The 25,586-nt window shown below is 39.0% G+C and overlaps 1 protein-coding gene across 1 annotated transcript; it reads right to left on the bottom strand.

Annotated features, from left to right (window-relative positions):
- On the bottom strand, positions 1 to 25,349 carry cdc42ep4b (CDC42 effector protein (Rho GTPase binding) 4b). The gene is made up of 2 exons (XM_008437267.1): positions 25,118 to 25,349; positions 1 to 5,248 (listed from the first exon to the last, which is right to left on the bottom strand). The coding sequence occupies exon 2, from the start codon at positions 5,088 to 5,090 to the stop codon at positions 4,125 to 4,127; it is 966 nt and encodes a 321-aa protein (XP_008435489.1). The 5' UTR covers positions 5,091 to 5,248; positions 25,118 to 25,349; the 3' UTR covers positions 1 to 4,124.
- Between the last annotated feature and the right edge of the window lie 237 nt (positions 25,350 to 25,586).

The raw sequence follows: 25,586 nt of genomic DNA, 5'->3' as shown, positions 1-25,586 counted from the left end.
TTTGTTGAAGATTACCAGCTTTCTCTTTTATTGAAAAATATAGCTGTTATTTCAAAGAAAGGAAAGTTAGGGAGGTGAATATATTAATATGAAGTGAAATCAGAATTGGGAAGAGGAATAAAAACAGTACATACTTGGCATAACAAAGCCACAGAGTAGGGGGGAAAAAAAACAACGCCTTCTAAAGATGAGCTTTGAGCCAGTTTGCTGAATTTCTTTTGCTGTCCTTATCTTTTTCTTAAGCCTCAAAAACACTGTCAGGGAGTGGAGAACTTAAGCAGACCTAAGGCAGGCAGTATTTGCAAATTTTTAACATAATTTGTTCTGGTTTACTTTGGAGTTTCCTCTCAAGAGAGAGACACAACAAATACACAAAAACAAGAAGCATTTTCAGTGCAATTTAGTAAAATTTCATAATTCTGCGATTATTCATAACGCCAACAGTTCAAACCTTGCAAGAATAATCTTCACCACAAACTTTCCATTTAGCCTTAAAGCCGCCAACATTCCTCTGGCTCCCTCTTTATTATAACAGTCGGTCACACTGCTGATTTCAAAGATCGTTCTCTGGAATTATTAATGGCACTAATTACAAATCTTGACAGCAACAACAGTGGAGGAGTGTTTCTGCTGCTCTTTTAAAATAAAAAGTAGGATTCTTTATGATAAAAATGAGGGGGGGGGGGAAAGTACTTCATCTCACAAAAGCACAGATTTCACATTTAATCATCAGAAAGATATCACAAATAGTCCACAAATTGATACTAATCTGCAAAATCAAAAATAATTAGAAATTTTTGTTCCACTGTTAAAATCGGTCATTTTTGTTTTTCTCTGGCAAAGTACCACCAAGCGAATAGCAGTTTCTAATTGCCATCAGTCGAAAACAAACCACAGTAACCATTATCTATCAGAATTTGGCAGCGATACGTCTGAAACATATTTGGGAGAAGAAATGATGGAAGCGTGTTAAGAGGAGAGGCTGTTCAATCAACACCCGGCTTTTCCCCATTTTTCTTCAGTGTACTGATCGTTTGCGAGGCGGTGCTTTGACGGTGTTGATCTCTAATCTGGAAGCACAACCAAGCTAGTTACCACGGCGACAGACCCAGGTAAGACAAGCTTCATGATACTGAATATGCCAAAAACTGGATCTGAAGTCACCTTTTCTACACTCTGCTCGCTTCCTAGCACAAACGTTTCACAAACATCACCGGTTTGTCTAAAACTGTCTTTATGAACTACACCGGCGAGGTTAAGATAGCAGTTGTAATAATTTTTGGAAGAAAATGGTTCCCTCTGCATTGTGATACCTCTGTGGGAATTCAACACGGCACAGGGAGGATTGCACATTTTGTGGAGGAGACGTTCTAAGTGACACGTCTCCGACAAAACCAAACACATTCCTGACAGATTTGATTTACGGAGCCAATTATGAGCCAATCCGGTGGGGAGGTTTTTAGTGTCTTTATCAAATTCAAACACCTTACGGAAGTCGAGCCTTGAACGCACTTGGAAATTTCCTGCAGGTAACTTTAAAGTCGGAGGCTTCTGGAAGCACGTTTGTTCCAACTCTTGGAACAACTCGGGGCGGAATGGCACAGCGTCCCGACCCTCTGTACGCACACCTGCATCCGTTCCACATCAGAACATTCAAAGCTCCTGTTTGTCAAAGGTGGCAATTAGTTTTCTAACGCAGAATTAGATTTTTTTTTTTTTTTTTTAAAGGGTCACATTTCTCCCAGGTGTATTAAAAGGAAATGTATGGCTGTAGTGTACAGCAGACCCTGACATAAAAAGCTCAAGATAAAAAAAAAAATGTCTACCTGTCTGTTGCTGGAGTAGTTCCAACTTATAAAGAGGGCAGACAAATCGGACCGGTTAAACTACTACCGTGTGATTTGAGAAAGTCAGCGTCTTCTTTTTGGGGGTGGGGGTCAGTTCAGCAGATATGTTCTCCTCTCAGTGCTTGGAGACCTAGCAAAAGACTTTCAGTTAACCACCTGTGCTTAAACACTGTATTTACTTTTCGGTCCCCTTTCTGCTTTCACAAACAAGCCACAGGYTGTAGAAATCGCAGCCACTGACCTCCTAATATTTCAGCTCCTCTCAAAAGCCCCCTCTACCCCACCATTAAAATGCCAGTACATGGAATGTAAGACAAGTTCACCTTGACGGACGACTTAAAACTTTTTCCACATATAGCCAAAAGTTCATCCTGCATATATGCAAACAAAAATCAGATCATAGAGAAAAAGCGTGACAAGGTGCAATAGCCTGGCTCCAAAAATGTGTACAATCTGAAAACCAACACTGTGCTGAAGAAGTTTTTGATTTAGTTTCGACATCCAGTCATGTTTGGTAGATCATGCACCTTGAATGGAAAATGCTTGGCAACTTAATTTTGTACAATTTGTCCAAATCCACCAGATTGGGGTGATATTATTTGTCCACAGGTGGTGCCTTCCTGGAGATTTAATTCTGATCTCAAAACCATTTCAAAACATTATTTTTCTTCTTGCAAAGCCACCATTTTGTTTTTTTTGGATGTATGCTTAGACTGTGATGCTGAAAAATGTAATCCCTCCTTATCTCCAGCTTTCTAGCAGGCTATGGGTCAATACTGACCATTCATAAATTCATCTACACAGATAAAAAAAAAAAAATCCCTGTAATCCCAACTATGGAAAATATATCTGAGTGGACAATTAGTTTTGTTTAAGTATAACATAAAATGTTTTCCCAGAAGGTTGACGGTTTTTTTAAAAATGAAAATAAAATAATTAATACTAAAAAGGTTTGAACTAAAGCCTTGACTAAATGCAGACATTGAATCAAAAGGTGCTCAAATAGAAATCAAATAAATTCATGTATATTGGGAAATCAGGCAATTTATGACAGGATAAATACGAATTTTAACCATAACTTGGTTGAAAATTATAAAGCAAAGCATTTCAATCCATTGGCTATTTCAATTTTTAATGTTTTTTTTTACAGAGGAAAAATGCCACATTGTATGTGGAAAAAGTTTTGAGATCATCTATCAAGATTACAAAAACTTGGCATTRTAAAAGGGGTGTAGGCTTTTGAGAGCCAATGTACCATCGTCCTTTAATGAAGACAAATACATTCACGCATCTTCAAAAACAATCCACCATTCCTGCATATTTAAAAGAAAAGAGAATACATACACAAAAACCTCTAAAATTTACAGAAGCCCCAAGTTGCACAGCGATTCTGAGTGTCAGTTTCGTGAGAGTGCACAGAAATTGATGAGGTGTCTTCCTTGTGCTGACAGAGTCCAACTGATGTGCGAGAAGGCATTTTGCTTTCAGAAGTGATGCAGCATACAAAATCCGGTGTCTTGAGTTTAGTACTTAGCGTCATTGAGATTGATCACAGTATAGTACCATAAAATAGTCCCCCTACCAAATACATCAAAAACCTTTAAAACTCCGAAGTTCACATTTGCTTCTCAAATCAATCCCTTACAAAAACAATTTAAAAAATATTTTACAGCTGACAGATCAATTTAGGAAGGAGGCAAATATAATAGACCCACCTCAGACGTAAGAGGCTATGCTTAACTGACATCCTTATAGTATCTGTACACAAAATGATTTAAGAAAAGCAAACTCAGACATGAGCAAAAGTAATAACTCTATCTCTGTAGTGTCTACACCTTCAAACCGCTGGGATTACAAACCTATCAGTTTCATTTCTTCTTCTTTACCTCCACATTCACTGGAACTGACAACACATCCACACAGTCCGCTCTCTAATCTTGCTGCCACCTTTTACTTCCTTTTAAAATGGGTGATTTTCCCGGCTGATTTATCTTTGCCTTTATCATTTAAAACTTGTGAAAAATAATGTACTCTGAGTTGACATCTGGTAAAAAATAGCATCAACCGATCCAAACATAAAAAATAAAATAGCTGTCAGTCTTCTTGCTATGAAGTAAAAAAAGACTTAATGGGTTTTATTTATAGTGTTGATAAAACTGATCTAACATTAGACTGATCTACAGTTAGTAAAAACCTTCTCGACTCTGACTGTAATCCCCTCCTATGGTGTCTCCTAAATTCCGGTTTCTTCTGCGTGGCACAGACTTCTTGCTCAATCTAGACTCTAATCTCATCATCCTCCTGATCCATGAAGTCGAAATCATCATCCCTGTGTGGCGAACTGTACTTCACAATGTTTGTGTCGCCGTCATGGAGGTTGTACTGAGGTTTTTCCGAACCAGAGCTGGACACAGAGCAGCTGTCCGTGTGGTGGTTGTTCCTTTCTGATTCGCTGATCTCCGGATCGTAGGGATCCGCCGTGACCTTTTGCTGGAGCTGAAAATTACTGCGAGGTGGTCTCGAAGGTGCCCACTCCTCTGCGTCATCATCGTCGATGTGAGGGATGTGGGATGGCGATGCATGCTCCTCACTACCTTTGCCTTCCTCAAAGCCAAGGTCGTCCTCTTCCCAGTTTTTCTTCTCCATCACGCTGAGGATATCCCCGAGCATTGAAGGGCCCAAGTCGATGTGAAAGGACATTACGGATTCTGCTTTTTTCATCCCACCTCCTTTCGGCATGGACGGAGGCAGGTCTTTAAGTTCACCAAAGTTTCGTTCGTCAAGCTCAGCGTCCACTGTGGCCATAGCCGCCCCTCCGTTCATCGGCTTACTTTCCACCAGCGTCTTCATAGGACTGGAGGAGACACTTTTTGGCAGTTGKTTGCCCATGTTTGAACTCTTGGCGTTCAGGTAAGGCAGCGATGTGGCAGCAGAAGGTAGTGTGGGGGTCTCATACTTGTCCACTCTGTTAACAGATTGGGACCGCTTGCTGCTTCTGAAGGTGCGGGACAGCAGCCCTGGTTTGGGACCTGGTGAGTCCTCCTTTGTGTTGGACTCCCTTGGAGGTTCCCCTGATCGGGAGCTGAGAAATGAAGTGTCTCCAAAGGCGTCCCCGCCTCGACCCACGTGCATGGTGTGACGGAAGTCCCCCAAAGGAGCGCTGATCATTTCAGCTGTCAGGTCAGCCCTTGACCTCCTCTTCGACTGGTTGGAGTTGCCCGTTAGCTGCTTGAGAATAGGCATGATGGCAGTCTTTCAGTTGTGATCCAAATCAGTAACTAGGCTTTCAGTTCTTTTTAAAGTTCCTTGAGATTTGTGGGAGGTTATCAAAGCAAGTGTAATTCCAGGCGTTTAGAATTTGAAGCCATCCTGTTCCTTCAGTTCAGCTCAGTTGAAGGAATCTGTAGAATAAAACAAACCAAATGTCAATGTGAGTGTTCCTAGAAAGACCGAGGAAAAACCTGGCAGGCAACGTGGAAATTTTAACAGACATGTCAACTCTAATAAAAAAWATTTAAAAAAACATCTACGAAGTTTAATTTTGTCATGCACGTAGTGATAAGCTTTTTAGAGACTAATTTTTAAAAGATTRAGCCCCTTTAAGAAGCAAATGAAAATGTTAAACTCCCCATTAATAACTTCYCCAGACAACTTTGTTAACGTATCACGTAACTCATTTGTTTCCTGATGGCTAAACCGAATGGAAACGTTTGCTGCTGTGTCCCGAAAACGAATCCTCACTTGAAGTAGTTCTGAACTGGAAAACATTTTAAATGCAAAAATCTTCAAGGGCGTTATGTAATGGTGAAGGAGGCTGTCTACAAGCACGTTTACCCAACACCAATCCACWTGGGAGGAAAAAGGGACACCATTGTAGTGGATTTCCATTCAAATTCGTTCTGTTCCTTTGATACATTTTTGTGCCCTATTTCTCGACTGTCTCCTTCTGTTTTTCCATCCACTGCAGTGTCTGCTGTGCTTTAGTTCCCATTTAGGCCCCTGACTGTTACATAACCAGAAAGAGACATTATACTGGGAGCCAGAACAACYCGAGCTTGAAATAATAGAGGAACAGGAGGRAAAAGAAGAGGAGACGGGGTCTGCAGTATTTCTTCAGCGAAGTTTAACTTAAACCACAGACTATTAAGAACAGATCCTCTTCCCTCCACGCCAGGAAAAAAAGAAAATGTGTCAACTTTGTCGTTGGCTGAAAGGTGCTATATAAATAAAGTTGCCTTGACCTAAAGTCGGGGTCTTGAGTGGAAAATATGTTACAAACAGATGCCAAAGTTTGGCGTCCAAAATGTGGCATATTTAATATTTGGCAAGTTTTGTCAGCATTTTTGGCTGCCTTGTCTTTGCTTTATTTTTTTTTCATGTGGTTTTAAATTTGTTCTTAATATCACTACAGGCAATAGATGTAGCTGGAGTTAGGCATAAGCTTGAGCACATTTCAGAATTTTWTTTTTTTTTTTTTTTACAAATTATGAAGTATATCCTTCAACTTCAGTTGTTCCTGATTAGCCTAATTTTAACCTCAAAAGAAATAAAATGTGTCTAGTAGCTATGACAACAAAGCTACTAGACATAGGTGTTAAATATACTCTCTTGATTTTTTTTTATTTTTATTTTTTTACCATCACTGATGTGATTTAAACAGAGCCGAACTCAAATTCAACTTTGGCTCGGGCTTTCGGGAAATCGGGTCTCGGCAACCCACTTAATGTGTGAGTCACAAGTCCACAAACTCCATGGATCTCTGTAACAAGGGTGTCAATTGTTCAAACCAGACAGCATGAACCATCATTTACAGTGTTTTCAAACTGAGGCTGAAGCCCACACTCTGAGCTTGCTTTTGAATTGCTCCCATGAATGAATAGCTGCTTTACTGAACAATATTCCTAAAGAACATCACTCATGAAATCATTTGCATTTCTGACAAGAACCCATTCAACTGGAAATGCAACTAACACCAGATGGAACAGAGCCGAGTTTGATAAATGACAGAAGTGAGTCCCACTATGTTGGTTTTTTTTTTTTTTTTTTGCTCCTCTGAGAAAAGACCTGTGGTTTTTATCAACGACTTCATTCAGTATGTCTGTAGTTCTAGCACTAATGGGGAAGACGCACTGCCCTCAAAGAGGCTGAACAAAGAGCAAATGAAAATCTTTTCTCTCCACTTTGATTAAGTTATTCGAGTTCAAGCTTGCGCCACCCCATAAGAAAACTGAAATGAGCCTATTGTTAGGAAAGCTGTTTAGACAACTGGATGCAAAGCTTGTAAGCTTATACTTTAAAGCTGAAAGCACACCAAACACTCTGAACCGTGGCCCTGCAGTTACRTTAAGAGGGTGTGATATGTCGGTGTTAAACCTTTGAAAGGTTCATGYGTTCTATGCTAGCTAATTAGKAGATGTTCAACTAGTGGCTTCTGAATGCTTTTCAGACCAACGAGGACAACTCATCCAGCRTTATGTTCCTTGCCACTGCGCAGAGATTTGTATTTCTCTATGGCAACATCGGAGCAGCGTGGAGGCCRCCAATCKGACTTCCTGTCTCTAAGCCGGCCGGAGACAGCAAGAGAAAAAGATTTCATCCCCTGCATGGAGAGATCAGCTCATTTTGATGGATTAACCCTTCCTGGTGGCCTTATGCAGGGCAATGAGACGATCTCCACAGAAGAGGAATGCTTTTGAAGTGATGCGTAACAWGGAGATATTTAATCTCCACATAAAAAAAAAAATGTCAGTGAGTTCTCAAATATCAAAAAGACCCAAAGCGAACACCTTGGGGTCATGACAGGAAATGGCCAGCTTTCTTTGCCTTTGGGTGATTCTTGATGTTTGTAGCTTTAAACTTCCCCCCCTCTTGGTTATGTGACCCTGCTATTGTAGCCCGGACAAAAAGACAAASTATAGCCTACAGTCATGTCATATTCAATCTTAGCCTTTCAGTAAACTATAAAAGAAAAAGGGTAATTTAAGGTAATGGCARGTCATGGCTTATTTTTATTTCAAAATAACATTTAAACAAGCTTTAAACGGCCCTTTTGTATGAAAGGGGACTTGGGGCTATTCATTTGTTTTAGAAAATGAGTCACCACTACAATTAGGGCTGCACAATATGGAAACAATGCAATTGTGATATTTCTGTTAAATATTGCAAGGACAATGCTGTTTGTGATGAACAAATTTGTCCTCACTCATCTTCTGTGTTTTCCACTGTTATTCATCCTTTTTGAGAGGCTAAGAAAGTCGGCCACCAAAATCTACATTGAGCTGAGGCATCAAGTGCAGAGCACTTATGAATGCAACTTAAATATACTGTATTTGCCAACTTAGTGATTCCATCCAGCATAAGTTATGTGTGCAACTTGCATGTGCAATGTAAGCTGCACACATTGATACTGCAATCGCAATTATGATTTGATGTGCAACAATCAAATCTGTACAATGACATTGGCTGCTTAAACTTGGGAGCAATTTGTATAAGAGAGTTTGATGGGATGATGACGTTTTAAATGGTGTCTTGCAAAAGTGTTTGCATCCCTTTTACATTTCAGCACTTTGTTGAATGTATTCCATTTTAATATGGTGGACTGGAACAAAGAAGTGCGTATTGGTGAAGTGGAAGGATTTCAAAGAATGCATTAATCAAACATTGGCTCTATGTTTAAAGGTCTGTGTCTGACGAGAAGATGAAAATTCACAGCAGTCCAAAGTATTTTGTGATTCTTAGGTGCTACCTGGACACTTTATCTATGTCTATCTGTGTATCCATCAACCTCGATTTAATTCCATCCAGCTTCCCATCGTCTTCYTTCTTCCCTGGCAGTTTTGATTACACTAACCTGTAATTGTCTCTTTATCACTACACAGTTTATTCACTGCTGTCAGAGAGCTTCTATATCTCGGCATCTAAAGATATGGGCATTAAGGATAGGCTGAGTCAATCCAACAGGCCTAATCTATTATGGACTTGCAGAGTCAAAAACTTTTAGTTTTTCTTCCAACTTCTGCCCGTTGTCAGCATGAGTGCATATTTTCTCAAAGATATTGAAAATGAAAATGTTCCGAGCTTCATTTGCTTTTCATTGCATGTAGCCCGCAAATCCCAACAGAAAGAAAAACAAACGTCTCAGCAATAGCTCACCTAAACCTGAGATTCCAGTTTGACTTCTACAGTCTTTTATTCCTCATGACTGTAAGTGAAGCGTTGCTGCTGCACATTCACAAAGCGGACCGTACTGTATTAGTCTGACATGTTTATGTAAAGGGAAAATATTTCAGAAGGCGCGATAAAAATCGTACACTTCATCTGCAAACGACTGCCCCAGTTAACGTGCCACTTGGTGACAAAGCCTTTATATAACAGTGCACTCACTGCTCCGTGTGACTCAGGCTCCAACTGAGACAAGTGGTGACAGGGCCATAAATGATTAAGAGCATCTTATGTTGCCAGCAGCCTCTGATGTGGGTAGAATGACATCACAACAACCAACACGCTCGACAGCGTTCAGGCTCGCACTTGTAATCCCACTGATCACAGACACAACACTGAGCTATCCCCACACCACTTTCTCTCCTTTAGCTGCTCAGCCCAATCACAGCAACGTCGACTCACATGAAACCAGGAGGCATAAACTGACTGCATCTTACATTTTTAACAGAGAGCGAAAAGTAATATTTTATTTAGGAGGAGGAAGCTCTCAGGGAAAAGCTACAGGGAGTCGGGAAAACAAAAAATAAAAATTACATAACAGCTCTTGAGACTTGCCATTTTCTGGTTGGTGCTGATCAATTTGGCCCTTTTGCTATAATGTACRTTTGCAGTTCTGACTGGCGTCTGCAACTCGTTACAGTTATTTAGTGTACRACTAAGAACATATGTCTGAGATAACTACTGTCTTTCAGGAGAAGGTTACTTTTTTTTACTGTCTGGTCGTCTACATTGGCCCAAACTTAAAAACAGTAACTGCTTTACATCAAGAAGAACATTTCGACAGTGACAGCATTTGCTACCCTTTTTATTAAAAATAGTAAAATGCCAGAAATGTTTCAAAGCGTGGAAAGTGAGATATGCTTTTTAAATTAACATATTTAAAAAAAATTATAAACATCACAACTCCAATTGATTCAACTTCCTGGTCTCTCATCCCGCTGTCTCATTGTTTGGTGCAATGATATGCAAATGGTCAGGCCTGCTGACCAAAGCTAGAAATGACACTCCTAATCGATTAATCAGAAGCGGTGCATAACAATGTGAACTTTGTAACTCCAACAAAGAGCATCAGTAAATTTCTTTTGCAGCAGCTTTGTTGGGCCCCTGACCTTTAACCCAAATATTGGATTCCCAYGTGGGGGTTGGGTCGGGTCCTGGAAGCATCACAAGTACTGGGATACTTAAAGTTTAATCCCACATAAATAATTGCAGAGAAGACAAAAACATCTGTGCTAAGATATACAAAATTGCAATCTACATGCAGTAGATTGCATGTAGATTGGGAGTGTTTAAACCAGAGCTTTATGTTCACATTTTTGCAGCTAAATCACCACCTTTCCACATTTATTCACGCTTTCAAAGAATACAAAAATATTTTCCACTACACCAGAAAATAGTGAAACAATATTTCATTTTTGTAACTGAAGTTCAAATGACTCATTTGACTTGTTTGATGTGCTTGAAAATATTCTGCTGATTTGTTACTGAAAATGTCTATGGCAAGCTATTCTTGTTCCTTGCCTACTACTCAGGTGAGGAAACCAGTTCTGCCTGATTAGCTCCATTTCTTCACTGGAAGGCAAACCCTGTATGACAAATGGTAGAGCTATCTCGAGCCGAAACAGGCGACAATGTTCAGAAAATGGCAACACTTGTTTGTCACGTAACAAACACTCAGGTATAACCCTTTACCAGGCAGATGCTCTTTTATTTTATCCTTCCCTAGAATCAAAGCTACGTCTTAGAACTAAACGAAACTGGAAATAGATTTGAAACAAATAGAGAACCTAGGTTCCAAATTACAAAAGGTCCGCTGGCAGGAGAACAAAGGGTGCATCATCAAATTTCTAAAATCAGATGCTGTATACATTTTCCAATTTCCTACTGCTGCCAGGCAGTAGTTAGACTGCTATTGTTAAACAGTGTTAAACTACTCTGTGTAGTTTACTACACTACTCTGTGTAGTTTAACATTTACATTTATTTGTCAAAACATAATATCCACACGCAAAAATATTGGTAAGCAAATAGTCACTCTCTTTCCCAGCTAATCACTGCAGACACTCTGCCTCTCTGCTGGCCAGCAGCTGAACCTATAAACAATTACTGATGTTCATAACACAGAGCAAGCAGCAGTAACTAGCACAAAACTTACTGAACATTTGCTCTATTAGAGATTGACAGAAAAATCAGCTTTGATTAAGGGACCTTAGTCAAAAACTGTTAGCTTCAAAGGTCCGGATCAGTCGTTTGCAAACTCAAAAATCCAATCCAACAATCCATGAATGCTGCAGTAGAAGGTTAATAGCAACTTGGCAACAGCACTTTATAGGACACTTTAAATATAAAATCAGAGTATAGACAGCGATGTACAGTGTCATTCAAAAGGAATGTAATTTCTACAACAAATCCAGCAATTTCTGTGGTTTATTCAGACTACAACCAAATGAAAGAGCAAGACTTTCCACACAGGAAGGCAGAGAAGAGCAAAGTTAAGTTATTTTAATCTTCATCACCAGATAAAAATAATTAATGTTCTAACTTATGCTTATAACTCCAATTTGCAGTCCTGCTAGAACAGATCAGAGATCAGTTGGCTGGGAACTTTAAGTGATTAGAAATACAACAAAGATGCTATTTTTTTTTTAAGAAAATGTCAAAAAAAAAATTATTAATTAAGCAAACAATGTCAAGCTGTCTTTGGAAAGAAAAATCCTAAAAGAGAACAAAATGTACTTTAAGTAATATCTCAGTCATTTAAAATGGACAAATGAAAATCACAATCAACACAAAAATGCAACTTTTATTGCTTAAGAAATCCCAGAAATAATTCTACTTTTAAGCAAACTTAAGAAAGGCAGTACAGAGGGCCAAGTTTAACTAAACCTCACCGAATAAGGAAAACATTAAATTACTGTAATGCACACTATTCTAGACAAAAGTATTTGAATCAGGTGATAAAATCTGCTCAAGACATCAATTCTAGCAAATATCACAACACTCAGAGGTCGAAAGGCCAGGAGAATAACACCTACGGCAGCGAGCTAGTTCGTCCTCCATCTGACATTTAAATGGTTTCAGATAAACTGCGGCGGATTCCAACATTTCATAGTAAAGACTTTAACTGCTTTAAAACATTACAGGCAAGGTTGTGAGTGTTTGATTTGTGTGTTAGCGTGTAGTGGATTAGCGTTCAAAGCACCATTGCCACCCAGACAAAGAAACAAAACCACAAACGGATTAACAGTGTTATTTTTAACAGGGCCTGGGCTCTTAACACGTGGAGTAAATGACCCACCTCTCCTAATTTTAACACAAACAAAAACCGTTCCGGCGTCTCTACCAAACAATCCTAACTGCAATCCTTCAATCCATTTTGGTGTTTGCTAGTGATACTGTTGTTTAAGTCTTTCAAAATGTTATATTCAGGGCTAAAGGACAACCCTCTGAACACTTCCTCTGTGTTGCCAGCCAAGCTGACCTTTTATGAAGCTGTTACTCCTGCATGGCTGGACAGAGCCCTGGGTGGGCTACCACACCGTGCTGGAGACACAGAGGATTTTCGGCTCCAAAAAACAAACAGATAAAATTTTTATCGCAGTTTTCCCACAACACGTCTAAGAAAATATCTATGGGTAAAAAAAACAACAAAACACATCGTCTTTGTCAAAAATCCCAAATAAGGATTAAAGGGCTGAGAGGCTTTTTTACTTGTGGGTCAGAATTTGGGATTTTTCTGGCACAGATGGAAGCACTGAAAGTACGCAACGGGGCAGCAAAGAGAGGCAAGATTCACTAAATAAAGCCAGCACACTGACAGACGTTCTTTCACCGGGTCCCACATGAAATATATCCAACCCTCATTACAGCTACAGTGGATGGATTGTGCTAAACTCTGTGTGTGCACAGGAGTGTACTTGTGTAATCATCAAAATCCTTCCACTCAGTCGAGGACAAACCGACCAGTTTCACGCTTGGTACCAGGAGCCAGGATAAGAGCCAAGTGGTTAAATAAATCGTCCAATAGCTGTTGGACAATGCAACAAAGCTGAATTTCTACAGAGGATTGTAGTTTGAAAGAGACAAATTACATAATGCATTGTCGAAGCAAGAATGCCAGAGTCACAGTTGGCTTGTGCTGTAGTACAGTTTGTAGATTTGAATTTAGCTACAACAATGGCTAGTGTTTCCCTGGAGAAAAAAAGTCACCAAGAAAGAGATTTTACAAAAGATAAAATATGACCCAAAAGATACGTGATGAGAAGAATGCAAAATAAGAGCACACACAGCAAGTCTGGTAAAGATCTGCAGGAGGCCTTTCACTGCGACTGGATGATAAGTGACTGGGTCAACCTCTCAACGGCTTCTAGGCTTTTTTATCAGCAGCCTCCCCACTGATGTTAAAACACACAACCACAGCTATAAAAGGCCTCAAGCAGAAAGGCTCGACCAAAACACTGTGTTAATAAACCTCCATGGTGTTAACTTTAATGACACAGACGGAAACCAACAAACAGTCACTGGCAATAAAGAGGGTCTGGTAAAGGGGAGTCAGTTTCCCCCTTTACCAATTCATAGCCCTGTATGGTTCCTAACCCTACCCTTGTTTCCTTTCTACCCACTTCCATTTTGCCCCATTAAACAATCCATTACGCACCCATCCACTAAAACCATTGTGTCTCAGTTTATAAACTTCTGAATAGCCAGTTTATGACTAATACACAAATACTAAAATTATCTTCACAGTCAACATAATATTATTTTACAATGAACAGAGAGAAAATTCACTTCACATTCTTTAGGGAAAAAGTTATATTGATTATGCTTTGAATTACACATAGGAATCTGAAAGTGTATCTCGTTTACCACTTTGGGTTGCATTTCAATGCCAATCCTTGGGGTTAGAATCAATGACATCACCACCTCAGCCAACCAATCAGGGACAATAGAAAGACTGAGATGGTTTGCACCTCTGTTTTGTTCCCCACACATTGCAATTTAATTCCTTCCTACTTGGATTGTGATCCTGCCAATAAAACGTTTCACATTAATGCACTAATACCGTCGTAAAGCAATTTAAATTTCCTTAAAATGAAGAATGTTAAACTATTTGTTGTTCTTTTTGCTAAGTGACCTCTGGCAGATACCGTTCAGTGAAGTCAGATATAATTATCGTACAGTGAACTATCAGTAAATTAAGAAAAATTAATCTTAAGAATGGTTTGTCCACGAGGCTACAGAATGCCTCTAACAAGGCAGTTATGAAGTGAGTCATGGTCAGAACAAAACTTCTGGATTCAGATTGCTGTGTATTTGAACTCTGGTGACAAGATATTTGGTCAGTTTGATAGACTTGTATTGTTTTTTGTTTGTCAGCACATTAAATAGATTTCAGTGACCACGAGGTCTCTGGTCAGGGTCGTCATCATGGTAGCCTTGCAAGAGAGAGGATTTTGTGGGAAATGTGAGTTAATTAATATCACCATGGCAATACTCAATAATAATATCACAATTACTGAATAGCACCTAATCTTGTGCAGCCCCAACCAGCACTCCGACAGAGAGCATTCAAGTTTACAAAGATGGCCATATCTGACAAGTCCCCAGCCTAAAGATTAAGGTCTAAACAYGGCTCCTCTTATTCTGAAAAGCAAATTGTCAGTATAATTGCAATGTTACACATCCTTTATTTACATCCCGCGTAGTCCTGTGGACACGCATGCTGTGAGCGAGCATGTATTTAAGTTGTTCTGAATGCCAATCTTAATGAATGTTCCTCCAAGTAACCAAAGGGAAATCTCATCTCAGATGCTCGGCTCAGTGGGAAGCGGCTGATCGGTGTAATAATTTAATGAGCTACAAATGAACACTGCAGTTAGGTTCATTAAAAGCCGAAATAAGCTCTACAAGTGGTGATTTAACCATTTCAGTGATGAAAAATAAAAAAACAATAAAACACATCCCAGTATGGACCTCTGACTTTTTAAACCTAATAAAAAAAAGGGGCTAATTTATTAAACACTCAAAAAAGGACTTTAGAGAAAAATGCTGTGCTTTCAAACAACTCCAGGAATCTTTCATTTATTTAAGTCTTAAAAGTTTGTTTTCTATTTCTGCCCAGTAAAGGATTTCCCCCTCTAGCACACAGAGTGTTCTGTTCCATTTCATAACTGGCTTTAATTATTTATAATTCAAACGTTTTTAATTAGTGGCAGGCCTGGGCTACATGAAGGCCAATTTAACTGAGAGCACTTCACTACGGAGTCCTGCAGAAAGAGGTTTGGTTTGACCAAAATATTATCTTGATTGACCATATGTCGCTTCAAACCCATTTACACATAAGTGAGCACTATTAGTGCCCTTGCAGATGTGCAAGACAATAATGTCATGCGGAGTCATGCATCCCCAAAGGACCATGAAAGCTGGTGTTGTAGCAGTGCTCAGATAACAAACCAGATGGCTCTTTGATCTTATTTCCTGAAGCTGTGGCATCTTTAATTTCTATGAATAAAAATGAAAAATTGTCCCGCAGAGCTGACATTAGTTTGCTTTTCTTTTATTCCTAATCATATGTGGTAAACGACCAGACATTGTAAAATACTTCAATGTTCATAACACAACCAATAGCACAGATTATCAAGAATCAGATTAGCCACAGCACTTGAATGAACCGAGACTTTTTTTTTCCGAATATGAACAACATGGGTTCCTGCTCTATGGTTTCGCCAGCTCACACCTTCGGTTTTAACGGTAGATGTGTCTGCCCAGAGGCCCACACCTTAATAGCCAAGTAGGGCTGACCTCTCGTAACTTTGGGACATCCGAAGGGATCTCACTGCAGATTTACAAAGTGTGCACATTCAAAAGAAACTTACAGTTTACTAAAGGCTTAAGCACACACCTTAGATGAGGGACACAGAAAAACTGCACCTTGCACAGCCCTTCAGTTGAGTCTCAGTGAGGAACATCTGCCAAGACCATATCAACCAGGAAGCATCAACCAATCAAAAGAGGTCATGTGCACACACATTAAGTTCTGGGTTATGTTAGAGACCAATTAATTTAACATGCATATTTTCAAACTCTGGGAGGAAGTCAGAGTACTCCGAGTAAAAAACAAGCCTGAAAGTGGCAATTCTGTAAACTCCATGCAGGAAAACAAGAGGATCTTTTTAAATGGATGGCACCAGTGCAATAAATGCCACCTTGCCGCAATTAGAAAAATATGTTATTTTTTTTAACTAAACACAGTCTGCTGATGTGCTTTGCACATTCAAGGTTTTTTACAAACCCATCTTATTTCACAGGAAAAAAGGCAGTTTCGCTCAGAATTATGACATAATGAACATTCATCACTAAACCTTTTGGTAATTAATTGTGGATTATTTTAATTAAAAGAGAATAAAGTGATTAACCTTCATGAGCTTGCATTTAGTCTCCTAGAGGAGAGACTCCAATGTGGCTTCATATAAACACATTTATGAAATGACTTGAAATGGCAGAAAAGCATCTTCCTTAGGAATGATGAATGTTTTAAAAAAGATGTGAAATTTTGTCGGGACTAAGTTCATTTGCTGGCAGAGTAAAATCTAGCAGGCCATTTAAAGTGGCCTGCTAGATGAGGGTAGTTTTTGCTAAAGACTTTGGTAAAAAATAAAATAAAATAAACAAATAAATTACCATAGTTTTGTCACATTTTATAGTTTAGAATTTTGCCAATAATTCAAATATTTTTGGAGACAGACAGATGGCTAGATCCAACCATATCTGTATTTATGAGTTTCAGCACTTCATCCCTGAACTCTGCGCTATTTTCAAAGAAGGAAGTGCTTAAACAATGTGCAAATCATTGCGGTCTGTACAGTATGTGTGTACATGTGACACAGCAAGTCACTCCTTTGGGAAACCCAGCTGCTAAAGGGAGGAAACAATGTAAAATTAACATTTTTTGATAATGTTATTTCCTCATTAAAAGCATACAATGTTGCCTTGAACATTCCAAGTTCAACATTCATGCATGTTTGAGAAATCCTTGAATCTCCCTTGGCAAAGTTATTCAGGGATGCCTAAACACTTGCTCCCACAAAGCGATAAATATTTTCACAAAGCTCCTCCTCAGAGCTGCAGTCTCAGCTTCCACCTGACTAGCGGCAGCAGCAATTAGCAAACACCTGATGGAACTGTGCGACTGTCTGTATGATTAGCGGAGCAAAGGACCAATTTTAAGGTGTCAAACTATAAAGTCAAATTGCTTTTAAGCCATGTTTGATTGAAACTATAACAGTTACTCAATTGAGCTATAAAATGGCACCATGTGCCTGGAAAATACGCAACCCCCCCCCGACCGTTTTAAGAGTCACACAAAAAAAGCTTTTAAGAAAAAAATAAATAAATAAATCACCTCGCGTTTTACTTGCAGTGTAATTAAACCCTTCTTTAAAACTGGAGTATTTGTTGGCCGTAAGAGAAAATTTCCAAATCCTAAGCTTTCCCCTGAATCCCAACTTGATTACGTTCAGCAGCTCTCTGATGTCTCATTAGTTACAGCTTATAATACAAAATGTTTTTCTTGTATTAAAGATATTTCAGATACCACTTTGATCCAACTTTTATTTTCCAGAAAGCTGTGAGCATTCGATGTAATTAATCTAGCAGACTAAATTCACTGGCTGAGATGAGTGTTTAAAGTCCATCAACAATCACTTGCACTGCCTTGAACATGTTCAAAGGTTGGCACAGATAAGTGGAGATACACGCCCTTGTAGTTCCAGTTAATAAAGAAAAAGAAAAAAAAAATCTCCAACAAAAATCACAACTATGTCACAAGGAACAAGAACGAAAAAACAAAAAACAAAAAAAGAACAAACCCTTCTGACACACCCAACACGCACATGTGAACAGGATATCAAAACAATGCACATGCACACACATTCATGAAAGATGAGGGTAAAAGGTGACACCCCTTGATTCACAGTCATTAGTACACTACAACAAAGGCGATCTTTATCTGTTAAGGTATTGTGATTTCACCGCAGTCCATTCACAGAGCAGCGCTGCTGACCTGAATATATCCTCCAGAGGCTCAGGAAGGAAGATGTGAGAGTCTTTACTCATATAGACTAAACGTTTCTCACAGGATTATTAAACTGTAATATAATAGTACCTCTTAGAACTGATACTATTGTATCTCCAGAACAAACTTCTGGTATGATTTTGTCACTGAGCTGACTCAAAGATTATCACAGTTACACAACCAGTCCTCCTTTGTCTTTGAGAAAATAACCACTGAGGGTTTTCTTTTGTTCACATGACATCCATAAACAACGTGGGTCCATTGGGGAAAAGGCAAGGACTGGTTACTGGGTTCAAGATGTACCAACAGGTATTGTTTGGAAAACGGCTAAGAACTTTGGTCATACTGTTCCTATAGCTTAGAGTTATTTTAATGAGATGCTAAATAAGTGTCAGAGCAAGAGAGTAACCCATCATGAAGAAAACGTATAATCCCAATTGTTTTTGGTCAATGTTGAAAATGCATTTATTTTGCCTCCATGTTTTTTTTTTTAATGGTATATCATTTATACGTGAAGGATTGAGTTGTTTTAAATAAGAAATACCCCAGACATATTTTGTTTAGGCATTTATCAGGCAAAATCAGTCTATTGGTTGGCGTTTTCCATGGAGCATATAAAATATTTCAAAGATAATAAAGCTATCTAGGCACAATGTTACCTGCTATTGGCTAGTGTTTGTAAAGAGGCCAAACCGAAGAGTAGCATTGGTTTTCTCTGAAACTCATTGGCTGTAACCCCAAGATCAGCTCAATGCTATGTGTTACCTTCTGAGGTTGTGGCAGAAACTGTGTGTATTAATGCATATAAAAGTTGGTGTTTGAACTATGAAAGCAGGCAGTTATAAGCGTTAAATAGGGTCTCATGTATTTGAGTATTTTAGCTATACGCAGACAGTCATGGTCCCTCACCTCTGCGAATACCGAGGTTCTTAGTGTAATGTAACAATATTTTGAAAATAAAATTCAGCTCCTACATATTCAGTTTTTTTAAGATTATTTGCTTCTGGACAACCATGTTTCAACAAAACAGCAAAGTCTGAAAAATCACGTTTTTTATCCGCATCGGTCTTAGAATTCAAAGTGTTCCCAAGTACATTTTGTGTAAATCCTGTCAAAATAAGATTTATTTTGTTTGTTGCTTTTTTGACTTAAAGTTCTCAAACTTTGAGACTCTTCTAATCCACCTGTAAACATGCTGCACAGTCAAGTCATCCAGCCAAAGCCTGAGGAAATGTCTATATGACTGAGTGGATTAAGGTGTATAATGATGGCATATAACGAGATCAGCATTATTAAAGATCTTGCTGATGTCAGTACTTCGACTTTTAGGCTTTCTTTCTGACCTCAGCAACAAATCCAGCACTTATCTTTTCTAACTGATTTTTTTTTTTAAAGATTATAAATTGCTCAGCTTTAAGCATCTGATAAGATGCTTTACATACAAATCTCACAATTTAGAAAAAGAAAAAAAGTCTCCTTTGAGAGTTTTTAGTATGTTTTGTAGCTACGGCAATGTCTCGCAAAAATGTAGTGTTTTAAAGGCTAGATCCGAGAATAAAAATGCAATTGAAGATGTTTTCTTTCAACTTCTCAAAACACTATTGAGACTTTAAAAAAAATCTATCCTTGAGTTGGAGGAAAAATAATGTAAAAGTCTCTTGGAAACTCCAGAGATTATGGAATGTAGCAGTGGGAGGTTTGTTAAATTGTTTCTCCTCAAAAGGACTTGGTGAGTAATACTTAACTGCAAAATGTTAAAGAATGAGCCCCAACCCACTGACATTTTTCCTTCCCTCCATGCCATTACCACATGACTGAATGCTTCTTACAAAGTCAAAATACCAGATAAAATAGGTGTTTAAAAGTACGTTTCTGTGATTTTGCAATACTAAGAAGGGCTTTCAGCAAATGAAATGCAGAGAGGTGTGCCTCCAGATGATTGGCATTCAGCAGAGATTTCAAAGCAGCTTGTGCTGGAACAGCCTTTTACATCAGACTAGGCGACCATCCGGACCGGTTCAACTGCATGCTAAAACACTGAAAGCGATGATGACTGAAGAAAGTGACTCAAACTTCGCATATAATTGTACCATTCAATCAGGTACTTCTAACAACTGTGAAGGAGGAGCTGGTAAAAACAGTCTTGTTGTTTAGCATTATAACATTCCTGTTTAACAGGTTACTGTCTTCTGTCTTCTACAACAGAGATGCAAATGATAGCAACCAAAACAGGCAAGGATTAGAGGATTGGATGTCAAGTCAGGTTCTTACGGAAAGGAAAAATGAACTTGACCCTTGAGAACAGATTTAAAGTAATTATGTGCAATGACAGTATGAAGAAACTCCAAGAAATGGCTTAGGTTGCTCTTTAGCGTGTCCAGGCAAAGCGAGTTTAGGCAGCAACAACCAACATAATAACGCGAGCGAGACGCTACAAGGCAATGACTTGTGAGGGTTACCAGGAGAAACATCTGTGTTTAGGGAACTTCCAGATTAATCAATGGCAGTTGCTTCCTCTTTTATAGTCACTGACTGGGGGACTTCTGGATTCAGAATTATTTTTTTTCCYAAGTCACTCACACATGAAGACATTGACTGTTCAGAGATAATTCAGACATCCTAAGAAGCTTTTGTTTTAGTTGGTGATCTGAATCCTGTAACAGATGGAAAATGAGAGCTCACAACTTTTCTAAATCATGCTATAATCTATGCCTGGGCAGAACCGCTGTCACAAAGGGTTTTACAAAGTTTGGAAACATCTAAAATTGCGTTTCTTTTTCACAGTTTCAAGTCCTACTGGGACTCTTTCCGGGAACCAAGTTGGTTTTTCTGAGGCAATTATTATTCTACTGTATATACCAGAGTATAGATTGGCTACCTTGGGTAGAAATTTACCTCAGAAAAAGGTTGAGAGGAAACATTGGTGGCTGACGATGTTGTAAAACGGGAGAGCAAATTTGAAAAAACACAGAGCACAACCACCCTATTTCCCACATTGTTAGCCCACCAAAATCACATCAAATAAAGCACTCTGTCTGATGTATGGGTTCACCACTGCTATCAAACAATAACCTTGAAACAACATTGTAAGGATATACGTCTCCCTGGTGTACCATAAGGAGTTTGATAGAGGTGGCATTTAAAGAGTTCGCAGTTAAAATTAGTTCGAAAAACGGTCCCTAGGATGCTGTTCTTAAAAGTGGCAGGTAGCAACAAACGCTTGTGTGTGTTTGCATGCCACTGGGAGGCAGTTTGATTGCAGACCGGTTACAAGTCTGTGTCCCCTGTGACCTACACCTAAAATGCAGTGAGAAGTATTCTGCTGCATTTTATAAGATAGATACATTAGTACGACACTTGACGGAACTAAAATAGATTCTTTTCATTTTACCTGTCCAACTGAAAAGCTCATGTAAGAAACGACCTGGCTTATTTCCAAATTAGACTGAAACGAATGGAATGAATTGTATCTGACAAATTAAAGAGGTAAAGGAGAATGGGACTAAAACTTTGAAATGATTTAATAGAAGAAAAAAAAAAAACATACAATGGAAATTAGTAAATTTTTAGTGCAATCAGATTTCTTAAGGTCAAGAAATGGTACGGGAAAAAAGAKAAGCATGTTGTTCCATTATTTAGCCGCTTATCAGTAAGAAGTAGCATTTTTTTCATTTACCAGGAAAAGTTTACACCTGAAATGAGTTGAATTTTTTTTATCAGTTCACGTTTATACTGCTTTTCCTTTCTCTTTCACACTTTTGATCATTTGAGGGCCGAGGCCTGTTTGCAGCCATCTGTCGGAAACCAGCATTTCAGGCTTTTAAAAATGTTTATTTGCTGACGTACACATAAAAACAACCCTGTGTATCCTTAACGGATAGTCTACAAATGAGATACTGCTGTGTGTGTAAAGTTCATGCTCCTTTCGGTCACTTCTCYACGATTCTTTGATTATTTCGTTTATTGGTCACACACTGTCCACAAGAAGCCATTTAAGTATATGCGATGCGTTTCAACAAATTCACCGCATGTAACTTCGCAGAGCGCATGAGAAACTGCCCGAAGTTACGGTTTCCATGAATCTTTGCATGTCTGTCTCCAACCCCCACTGCAGCACACCTCCTCCTAATATAAAACTGCAGTGACCTCAGTGCAGCGCAGTCAGAGTTGGGAAGGTGGCCAACTTGCTCACAGCAGCAACATCCTCCCCAAGCAAACTCAAACAGCCTTGGCAGCTAAAAGAAGCTACAGTCAGAGATGACACACAGCCGTAGTCCCCCCCTCCCAACCAACCCCAGTTCTCTCCTATGACACAACAGATTTTATTGGAGAGACATCTGCCTGCCAGCTGAAAAGAGGCCATAATGTAAGGTAGCTGAAAAAGGCCTGGAGTGTGTGCAGTAACGCAGAGACGAGAAGGACGATCCCGGGTTTCTGGTTTTTATGACACAGAGTTGTTATTTCTGGATAATAAATGATTCATCAAACAAAGTGAACACTACTGACTGACCCCGAGGGCCGTTGTTAAGGCGTGGTTAAACATTTGTATGTAAGAGGAAGTCAGAGGAGTTGTGCATGGCCCATTAGCTTATAAGTCTAGTTGCCCATGGAGACAATTTAACCATGAACAGAGAGGGGTAGCGACTGATGAAAAGACGGCAATAATGACACGGAGCAGTGTTAAGTTGTTCTGGACTTTACGGTTAGTCTATAGTGCTTKTAACAACAACAAGATAGAAGGGGGTACTTTGAGTTTATGTGTACTGTAGTGTTGTCTATAAAAACATTTTGCAGCTCATCAGACAAAACGACCAAAGAGAAAACACAAAGAAACTGGCTAATGGTCCAGGGGTTTTAGAAAAAGGTAGACTCCCAGAGACTTTACAGTGCTTTGCTGTCTTACAAACCAGCCGACGAGTAATAATGTTACATAACTTTCAGTGAGGGGAAACTGATGCTCAGGGAATCCATCTGTCCCAACTATGATTAAATCATATCCTGTCCTGGAGCTGGAAATAGTTTTTGGGACAAAAATTCCACGGTCTGTGGCTCAGTTCCAATTATTTATTAAATAAGATAGTTATTAGTCATATAGAACTTATCTACATGCCTGTTGACTTGTCYTTAAAGTAAGCGTTCCAAATGTGAAATACACCACATGTATTATTTAATGTACTTATTCATTCAATATGCTTGTTGTGTCTCTGGGCTTGGATCAAAYTCTGACAATTACTTGACTTCCAGTTTACATTATATTACAATATTATAATGCATTAAAATCTCCTGATTTTATCATTTTGAGCAAAAATATATTTGATGTTTATTGCATCAACATTGTCCATACTAAGGTTCAAGGTTCAAGGATGGACAACATTTGACCTTTTTTGCTCTCCATAGTTTGGRGAGCTGTAGCAACCCATTTTCAGAAGACTTAATTAGTGGGACTATCTGCCAAGATGGMTAGCCTTGAGCCTGCTGCTTAACAAATATAGATATGAATAATTAGTGCCTTCTTTCAACCAGCTGACCAGCAGTGTGCAGCAGCAGGTTGGGGTTGAGTGGTTAACTTATTTGACAAATAAACTCATGTTTTTTGTTTTGTTTTTTTAGCCTACGCAAAGTCCATATTTCACCAGAAGATTTAAATATTTTCAGTCTTGACATCCAAATTTGCCAATTATGTATAGCTGGAATGTCTTTCTGTTTCAATGGAAAATACACTGACCTTATGGGCTGAATAAAGGGACCATTTAATCTAATCACAAAAAGGGTGCTTCACAGTTAATGCTTTCAAAAATCTGGAATTTTGGTGACTTTGGGTCAGAAAACTTCAGAGTATCTTAGTACAATGCTCTAATTGTTTCGAAAGACAACTTTAAAAAAAATGGACATATCTTGCTTAGTCTACAAAGGTTTACCGATATYTCAGCCCATCACATGCCTATTTCAACATCCTTATCCCAATTCGAACTGCGATAGAAAAACAGGTCCAAATTGGGATTGTCCAGTGTCCAGACTTTAATTCTTATTTGAAGCAAAACGGCTTTGAGTTAAATATGAGCTTTAGATGTTTCACAATTTTGAAACAACTTCCCTTTTAAAAAAACAAAACAAAACAAAAACAAACTAAAACTCATAATGTCTCTAAATACAGAAAATAACCAACTGGTAACGTAAACAAAGATTTTACTAACCTGAGCAAAAATGTTTGACTTACACCATTTCAAGCAGTATTAAAAAGTTAATGCTCTTCTAGATTAAATAGCTTATTTCGACATCAAAACCTCCTGAGGGTTTAMCTAGTGCACCACTGGTGTGTTTGGCAATCTGTCCTGTGTGAATTAAAGTTCTCTCAGGCACCTTTGGTCAAGAGGAGCCCAAAAGTAGCTGAAMAGTTTACTTGTACCTTGGATAAGTTTATTGTCCATTTCCAAGCGAGGCAGTATGCCAAAGCTAATCAGAAAAGCTATGCGACATTTTAGAAGAGGTAACCCATAAGAAACGAAAACTAAAGTTGTTTGGGTGAAGTATGTACAATATTATGTCCACACATAGAATGAAATACTTAAGTTTCACGTAAAATCAATGAATAACAAATGCCCACAAAAGGGAAATTAAATGTGAGGACRTTTTTTCAATAGATACCYAACTTTTAACGGCCAGATTGGTGATGAAGGACAGAGAGGACGCCAGAGGGCTCATTGTTTGGTCCTCCATATGGGACAAACATGATCCCGATGAGACTGCCAGGCGCTGATTGTCCACAGGGAACATTTGAGATTCAAATGAGATGCAGATCTCACACCGCTGGGTTTTAGTTCAACCTACGTTCCTAACTTCACGAAAGGGCACGAAACCAACAGTGGGCCAACAAACCAAGTCATTACAAAGCAGCACTCTCCCCAAACAAAGCAAAATTAGAAAGGTTAGTGCGCAGTCAGCTTCTAAAACATGAGCTACACATTATGGAAAGTTACCTTTCTCCTTCAGCTTCCAGGCGTACAAAAAGTTCAAGGCAGTATTCCTYTCAACTTTCCGTAAACACGAAGCAAAACTGCGAGCAGTAAGTTGCCAGAAGTCTCGTTTAGTTTCCTCAGAGGAGAAAAGACAGCAGAGTTGTGTCAGGGTTATGGTCTGTGTGTGTGTGAGCGTGTGTTTGCTCCAACGTCCGTTTACTCCGCATCTGCGAGGCACACAAAGCGGCCTCCTCTCCCCTCAAAGAGCACCACCCCCCCGCTAAGATTTAAAGGCACAGCGTCCTATTTAGCCACAGTACGTAACAATAGACTCAACTTCAACTTGGTGGGTGATGGGGCTCCTAATTTAAATATAGGGCCTGTCTACTTATCTCAGGGCAAGAGTAATACTTCTCTCCATTATGTCATGTTAGCATCTTAGGAACGCCACAACACAAACACATATAACCAAATAACTGCTACATGCTGT

The sequence above is a fragment of the Poecilia reticulata genome, linkage group LG19 (assembly GCF_000633615.1).
Source record: "Poecilia reticulata strain Guanapo linkage group LG19, Guppy_female_1.0+MT, whole genome shotgun sequence".
NCBI lineage: Eukaryota > Metazoa > Chordata > Actinopteri > Cyprinodontiformes > Poeciliidae > Poecilia > Poecilia reticulata.
The sequence above is the reverse complement of the archived record's forward strand: the minus strand, read 5'-3'. Positions and strand labels throughout refer to the sequence as shown.